Source organism: Solanum tuberosum, unplaced genomic scaffold (genome assembly GCF_000226075.1).
Source record: "Solanum tuberosum cultivar DM 1-3 516 R44 unplaced genomic scaffold, SolTub_3.0 scf00033, whole genome shotgun sequence".
Classification (NCBI taxonomy): Eukaryota; Viridiplantae; Streptophyta; class Magnoliopsida; order Solanales; family Solanaceae; genus Solanum; species Solanum tuberosum.
Window position 1 is genome coordinate 1,124,718 of NW_006238959.1, and position 8,676 is coordinate 1,133,393.

General features: G+C 33.7%; 1 protein-coding gene across 1 annotated transcript in view; it reads right to left on the bottom strand.

Moving 5' to 3' along the window:
- Positions 1-6,138, bottom strand: part of LOC102577599 (uncharacterized) — a gene marked incomplete at its 5' end in the record, with an annotated part of 8,625 nt that extends 2,487 nt beyond the window's left edge. The window contains 5 exon segments of the mRNA NM_001288372.1: positions 2,564-2,591; positions 2,593-2,690; positions 4,085-4,153; positions 4,264-4,606; positions 5,997-6,138. Of these exon segments, the coding sequence (NP_001275301.1) occupies positions 2,587-2,591; positions 2,593-2,690; positions 4,085-4,153; positions 4,264-4,606; positions 5,997-6,069 (588 nt within the window). The 3' untranslated portion in view covers positions 2,564-2,586.
- Between the last annotated feature and the right edge of the window lie 2,538 nt (positions 6,139-8,676).

An 8,676-nucleotide genomic window follows, 5' to 3' on the forward strand; every position in this document is an offset into this window, starting at 1 on the left:
TGGAGAGTCAACTGCTTTAGGCATTTTGAAGACTAGGTGCACTGAAAATTTGTTTAGTTGGACCAACTTGTATCCTGCTGTTAATGCAGAACAACTTCAGGATTTTACTAACTCATTAGCTCTGGCTTAGATAGTTTGTATAGTTAGCCAGAGATTTTTTTGTAAGCTCAAATGCCATATCTTGTAAATTTTGCATCTTCCCGATGCTGTTATTAATACCACTTATCTTATCAAAAAAAAGATATTGAGACAATAGAAACAAGTAGTGGTAGAAATCCAAAAAAAGGAAAACAATAATAATAATAATACTCCGGGAAAGAAAACGAAATAGCCCGACTACATACTACCTGCAACCCTAATTATCAACCTCGGTTTCATGTCCTCAGTGAGCTCAAGTTGTGTCATATTCTGCCTAATCACTCACCCAATACTTATTCCTCTATCCCTCCTCACGCCCGTTACAGACAACCTCTCGCACCTTTTAACAAGGACAACTACACCTCTCCTCTTCACATGCTCAAACCATCTCAACCTCACTTCCTACATCTTAATCTTCACGAGAGCCACTCAACCTTGTCCCTAATATTATCATTTCAACCTTTTTCTGTCCTGGTATGCCCACACGTCCACCTAAGCATCCTCATCTTCTTCACTCGCATCATCTGTTCATGAGAGTTCTTGACTAGCCAAGACTCTGCACCATATAACATAGTTGGTCTAACCACCACTATGTAGAACTAACTTCTAGTTTAGGTGGCACATTCTTATCACGATGCTAAGCTCCACTTCATCCATCCCACCTCAACACAATTAGTAGCATCCTCATCAATCTCCCCATTACCTTGATTACTGATCCCAAGTACTTGAATTTTTCTCTCTTAGGGATGATCGATGTGTCAAGCTTCATATCCACGTCCGCTTCATAAGACATGTCATCGAACTTTTTCGACTTGAAATCCTTTGACTCCAGAAATTGTCTCCAAACTTGTGGCCTCGTGTTAACACCACCTAGCATCTCGTCAATCAGGACTATATCATCAGCAAATAACATGCACCATGACACTTCTCCTTGAATGTGTCGCGTTAGTACGTCCATTGCCAATACAAATAAAAACAAGCTTAGAGTGGATCCCTAGAGACAGGTTAGGGAGCTGAGAAGCTCTTGTTTGTGCTTGTTGTCTACTTCACGAGCCTCCACTTCGCTGCCCCATTCTGTTCCTTCCTTTCATCCATGTGCAACCCCATCACAATTGGGAAATGTTCCAAGTTGTCACCTTCCCTGATTTTGACTCGGGTCTTAGCACCATCATATATGTCCTTAAACACCTAGTGTAGGTTACATGGACAACTCTAGCCTCCAAACATCTCCATAGAACATTCTGTGACACTTAATCATTTGCTTTTTCCAAGTCTATGAACACACTTCTTCCCAAACCAAACATAGGAGAAGATGTTAGTTTGATTCGTTCCGTCCAACATCTTCTTCAAAAGGGGTGTTCGAGAAAACTAAAAGACTAAACCAAGCCAACTCTATATATATACACACAAGTATTTATTTTTTATAGAGACAATTTGTATAGTTTTAGCCTCAAAAAGTTTTATAAACATATCCATGGTACTTGCTTAAGTTTTGTATTCTTCATCATTAAAGTTATTTAGGAGCAATTTATTTGTTGTTTTAATCATTAAGGTTAGCTAAGTTCAATAAGATATATTGATGTAAGGTTGTTTTTTGATTTATGAAAGTGAATAACTGTTTATCTCATAGTGAAATTTATCAATTATCAATATAAATCTTCCAAAGGATAATAAGTCAATCAATTTATTTGATTCTTGTTAAACATATACCTGCATATAAGAAATTGGTTCCTTCCCTCTGGTAGATTGAACAAAATAAATTTCGTATAAAAAAAGAGAGTCTAAAAACCAGCAAAACCAAAACAAAAAATAACTGACTATTAGGTATACATTAAAGTAAATCCACATAGTTGATTTGGTTTTGGTTTAGATAAAAACTATACCAAACCAAACCATGAACACCCTTATTCCTTACATTCATTTTCCTTCTTATCCATACATGATAAAACTGCGGAATTCCTTTCAACTAGGGTGACGAGACAAACTATCAAAATGCAAGCAATCCAATGACTAAATATCAACTAAGATGGTCATTAGTCATTGATTTCGATCATTAGTCTCATACATTAGGTATCATGACCTAAGCAGATCCTTTGCTCAGTCCTAGCCTTCTCCTTCCTTTAGGGTAAAGGAGCCTAACATACTATCACAAATCATGTGACTAAACATGCAATCCTCCACTTCCTACCGAGCCCATCACTCTCTTTCGACGTAAATAAAAGCTCCTAACAACCAGCTACATATAAGAACACAATATAAGAAAGCAACTATTACCATCACATCTCTATCGCAAACAGATAAAGGCCATTAGCTAAATCTGATTTTGATAAATAAGGACATTAACTGACTTGTTGACTTGAGAGAAAATGCCTAACAGTAATACTGGAACATCTCAGGCTATCAAGTGTATGCAACAGATTCTTACCTTTGGCTCAACATGGAAAGAGTTCAAAGGTCGTTTAGCATCATCTTCCGATGAACAGTCAGAACACAAGAAAGGGTCTAATTTCTTTGCTTCTTCAATGGTCATACCCATACAAATAGGATGGAACCTGCAGTAAAATTGCATAAAAAATATAAGACCATCATACAAAAATGAATACCTTTGAAGAAGTTCTTAAAAATATAGTTACCTAACAAACATAACACAGACAATTAGATTAAGCTTAATAGAGCTTAATGAACAACTCAGGCCTCCCTCATATCCATGATGTTGAACAACACAACAAGAATTCCACTCAACACAAGTAGAGGCAATTTCAGCCGAAAGAATTTTCACACCTCCACTCCACAGTAATGTGGACTTCTCTTCCCTCTTAAGTTCCTATGAGCTCAGCCAAATATGGAAATTTACACATCCTTTTTAATTATTCCCTTTGTTCACTTTTACTTGTCCAGATTGGACTTTGCAGACCCCTTTAGAAACTATGATTAACATGAGTATTTTACCACAATACCCATATTAATTGATGTTTAACCTTAGGTCTTGAAAACTGATTTTGGGAAAAAGTAATCAATGTAGAAGGTAAAACATGGAAGAGTGTTTTTCTCTTGATATACTAAATGTGACAAGTAAAAGTTTCAATATGTATTTTAGTCATAGTGGACAAGTAAAAGCCAATAGAGGGAGTATATATTTTCCAACTTAACAAGATTAATTGTTTTCTGAGAAGCTTATTTAGATTATCCTTTCTTGTCTCAAACTTTTTCCTATTTTGTTATTCAACCTCATACCCAACTCACTCAGATGATTGATCATATTCATCATTTCTCTCTCATGAATGCCCTTAAAGGAACTTAGTCATCTATAGATCCAGTCCAACTTGATAGACCAATCATTCTCAGACAATTGGCAATATATTTGTCTATTAGACCCATTCTCTCAGTATAAACAAAACTAGAGGCATCTTGCCTTCAAATTCAACCCATAAAGAGGTTCCAGTTCTTGTCAGAGTATTTATTAGAACTTCAGGCAGGAATTTGAAGAATTTAGCAAATTTACAACAATAGTTTCTTTATTTGTGTAACACAATTTAAATACATAAAAAAAATAGGCTGAAAACATAGATGCAGAGCAGATCTTCGCTAGTTGTTAGAGCAACATAATGTGGACAGTGGACAACAATGATGTGATAACTCCAAAAACATATCTCAGAAATGACAATTGTGCATCTGGAGATAACAGAAAGAGGAAGGGGGATATGGCACTCTCTTCGCTGCATTTTCATGTTTTGTGTCCTTGGATGTTGGTCATGTGGCCATTTAACTGTCTTTGCTACTGTTTATCATATGAAGTTAGAAAAACTTCTATACACATCCTTCTCTCTCAATTTACTTTTTAACCTAAATTTTCGAGCACAAAATGCAAGCTTGCTTGTTGGTTTCCATGCAAACAAGAATAAAGATATGCTAATATGTAAAGGAAAGTATTCAGTAACATGCATACCAGTCTTTACACCCTTCACATTGTACCATGAGATCGTCCGGGTTATAGGGCATTTCACACTTGCAATACCTTCAAAATCAAATCATTCAGCATGTTAGCGAATACTACAGGCGAAACTCTTAATGTTACACCAAGAAAATAAATTATCAAATTTCACAGTGGAGCTATGAAGAACTCACACAGCAACACGGTCAGGAGTGAACCCTCCTGTGGCAGCTTTGTAGTCGAACCTACAAAAGTAATCCTCAGGGCCCACATTCTCTAGCTTTGTGTAGTTCTTGAAGGAGTGCACTATGCACTTCCCTTCAATTGTGTGTGCACTCTGAAAATCATAGTGATCAGACAAGAACAGCTCTTTAGCCCCATGGAACTGTCTGCGTCCACCAACTGACTCCTCGGGGCGGTAGTACCACTGAACTCGGACCTTCACATTGTTGCGATGGTCTGCCTCAATTCTATCTACTTTTGCCACATATGGGGGCTTATCCGAATCGGATGGTCTCATCAATACACAATCACCAACTGAGAAAGGAACAATAACAGAAATCTTAATGTTTTGTCAAGACAACCAAATGTCCACAATATTGCCAGGGAAATAGAGCAAACTAAAAGCAAAATTGATTAAGTTATGAAGACAAAATAGAATCAACTATACAGGAATTCATTACATAAGGTACTCCTAAATTCAAATTTATACAACATTCTTTCTATTTTGAGACATTCCAAGATGTTTTACACTGATAAATTATTCTGTAGAGAATTCCACAACTTTTTTAGAATTCAATTTATTTTTTTCATGAAAAATGGCAAAATTAAGAGTTCAAATTCATTTATCTATTCAATTTTAATGATCTAATTAAGAGGGCACATGGGTCTGTCAAGAGCCGTGTGATCAGCAACGACTTAGATTAGCTAATCCCTTTGTTAACAATACAAACATAAAGAACATCAAGGTAGGGGTGTGAAGTATCAATCAGGAAAGAAAACTATTACACTCTTCTATGTTTCTCTCGAATCTCTCCGCATTATCTACTTTATCCTCCTTCTCTATCAATCTCTTCCCAATGGTTTCTTCTTCTGCTGCTGCTGAAGCTTAAATCCAAATCACTGCTGGAGTTCATTACAACTGCAGAGTGATTTGCCATGTCAATGTCGATGTCAATTTAGTTCAGTTTCCAAGTTGTCCACTTTGTGTTTCATTTCCTTATTGCTATGGGTCTAAAATGGAACAACATGATTAGCAAGGAGGATTTGTTTTTGTGGTTGTGAACTAACTCATTTCCTTAGAGAGCCATTAAACTGCACTTGAGTTGAATACCACTGTAATAATCCTTGTCTTGAATTGTTCGACTATAAGGGATCATTACAAAGTTTAATCCTTTGTTAACATCTTAAACTCCTTTTCCACTTGAACAAAGGGGTCAATCTACAAATACAATGAAAAAGAGATACCCTCACCATAAAATGAGTTTTCCACTTTGTGTTCCATTTCCTTTTTTCCATAGGTATAAAATGGAGCAACATGATTAGCGAGGATTCATATAGATTACTAGCTTGGGATTGAGGTAGAGTTGTTTTTGTTGTTGTGGACTATTCATTTCCTTAGAGAGCCATTAAACTGCACTCGAATCCTTGCCTTGAATCGTTCGAATATAAGGGATCAGTACAAAGTTTAACTCTTATGTTATATGTTTTTATCTATCAAACTGATACATAAGTTGTTAAACATCTTAAACTCTTTTTACAGTTAAACAAAGGGGGCAATCTACTAATACTTTGAAAAGGCGATACTTTCTAGAAAACCCCGAAAACAGAAACTTCTAGGGCACAAAAAAGATGAAACATTTGCCTCAAACGTACACACAACAAAGCATCAGAAAACATAAAGATAAAATCGAGGGGGTTTTATTACCTCGTACGACTTTGTTGGTACCCTTGATAGAGTAAGAATCAAGGTCCTTTTTCCCTGGTTTAGTCTTTGCCATCAAGAATCAAGAAACAAGAAAAGATTCAATTTTTTTGCTTTTTATTTGTTCTTTTCAAGAATTTCGACTGACCCAGCTGTGAAATCTTCACAGAGATGAAGATCGCAAGCAGAGAAATGGAAATGCTGAGGAGAAGCAGAAACCCTAGTTGCAGAAAATTGGGGCTACACAATGGAGGACAGACGGACAGAAAGAAGAAAGAGGTTTTGTTCTTCTATATGCCAAACCTTATTAATTAAGTTGCCAAAATAGTACTAATTTTTTATTTTTTTTATTTTTGGAAAAATAGTTTAGAACTTATATTATTGTTTTTAAAAACATTGTTACAAAAAAATAAAATATTATGTTCGAACTTGTTGGTAAAATAACAATCGAAATTAAGCACAACGATGAAACATTCATAATGTAATAATGTTGAAAATGGAGCAACTTAGTTGAGTGTTGTACAAATTGATGAACGTAGATTCAAAATGGTATTTATTTTGACAGATGTGGTTACACATGTTGCGTGTTTGATTTTAGTTAATTAGTTAAGTAATAAGGTTGACGCATTTACATAGGTATTTTGTACTTGCATATATTTTTAGGTTGTGAATCTCTTTTTTTCTCTCTCTCAGGATTGATCTCATCTTTAGATACAAAGTTAATCATGAAATGTCTACGAAGTTATGTATCTCCAATAATTGTTAGTGAATGAAAGCTCTTTCATTTTAATATCGTGTTAAGAGAGCAAACTTAGAATATTCTTTTCGAGATGAGTGCTATTATAAACCCATAAAGAAAAAGACTTTTCGAAGCATTCAATCCTATAAGGAAATCATTGTAGAATAAATGTTTAATAATTTAAAATTGAAACATATAAACCTTTAAGCATGCTAGTTGGTGTTTTTTCGCTAGCCTCAATCCTTCAATTTCTTGATTGGAACAAGGAATTTCATATTGATGTTGACAGATCATTTTATGTCATTAGACGTGTGGTGTGGAAAACAGATTGATCACTCTATCTATTATTAAAGTATGTGACTTTCCGATTAAAAATTATACAATCATTCAACTTTATTTATCATGATCTAATCTAAACCTCAAACCCAAAATCGAGCACCAAATTTGCTCATAATAACATACCAAAAAAAAGAACGTAAGAAAACATATTATCTAGATTTAATAATAAATTAATTGGTGAGGATAAAAAAATTATAGACTTCTATATTTACGCTCTTGTTTTCCCTGCTGGTTGTTGCCCTCTATGGTGCTTACACCTTCTACTAAAGATTGGTAGGGCACTTAGCAATTTTTTAAAAATGGGTAAAGTTACTAAACTAGTCATCTCCTATCTTTCTTTATTACTCACCTTTATTAGTAGTAGGCAACCTTTTTTTTGAGTTTCTTTCAATTTTTTACAAATTAACTCTAATAGATTTGTACGTTTTTAGTACATTGAATTTTACAACAATAAGTTACCTCATGTTCGTTATTATTAAAAAAGATGAAAAGATGTTAACCTATAATTATCAGTATTTATATTTTCTCAATTTTGATCCAATAAACTTTTTTTTACATTGAGTTAAATAACAAGGATGATTCTCTAAGATGCCGAGTATAAAAATAAGTTGATAGGAAAGAGCCGAAGATAAAGTTTTTCACATGAAACAACAAGTGACAAGGAAGTTTTGCTTCTAGAATGTATATTAAGTTAGTTTATATACTATATAGCTAATTATATTTTTATTATCCGCTTGATTTCAAGAAAAGAAAAAAAGGGAGGAATTGTATATAATTTCTAAAGCAAAAATAGAATCTCATTAATTAAAAGGAAATATAAGTCTTCGGGTCATTGTAATTCGATTTCCTATTAAAAAGATCTATGCTATTATGATTTTGTCAATTCAAAAGCCATATAGTTTTTGTTCACCTAAAATAATATTTTTAGTAAAAATTATAGATATTATGTCAACTACTATATACCAATCTAATACACTAGCTTGAAAGTTAATTATCTACACCACTTTCAGAAGATCTAAATAATTTATTAATTAAAAAAAATTATAAGACGAATTACTCTAAATCAACCACACTACTATAACTCTTAATCAATCTTATACTAGATGTTAAATAAAATAATTTGACTATCAATGATTGGATCTAAATAAATAGTTTATCAATAATTTCAATTTTGTTATAACATAAGTGAGTTAAAATGACATAAATGTTAAAAAGTATCCCCACAACAAATATATTCTTTTTACAAATTGTACATACCAATGATTGATAATTGGAAACAAGGATCATAGATATGACAATTATTAGAAGGAAGAACCATTATAATAGATTTTTTCATTTATCATCTGCAGAAAAATTATGAATAAAAGCTAGAAATATAGATCATATTTGAAGGGGTCCTATGACGCAACACAAAAAAGTAACAATATTCTACTATATTAGTAACATGAGTGAACAACATGGTATCAACATGTCAGTTTTTTTGGCAATAAATTCACATCTGAGGGTATATTGATGTTATCAATTAATTTAGTCTCATTCATATTCCACGTGGCTTTTAGCTTTGTGCATACTGTTGACAATCTCTAGCATTTTTAGTCTCACTGT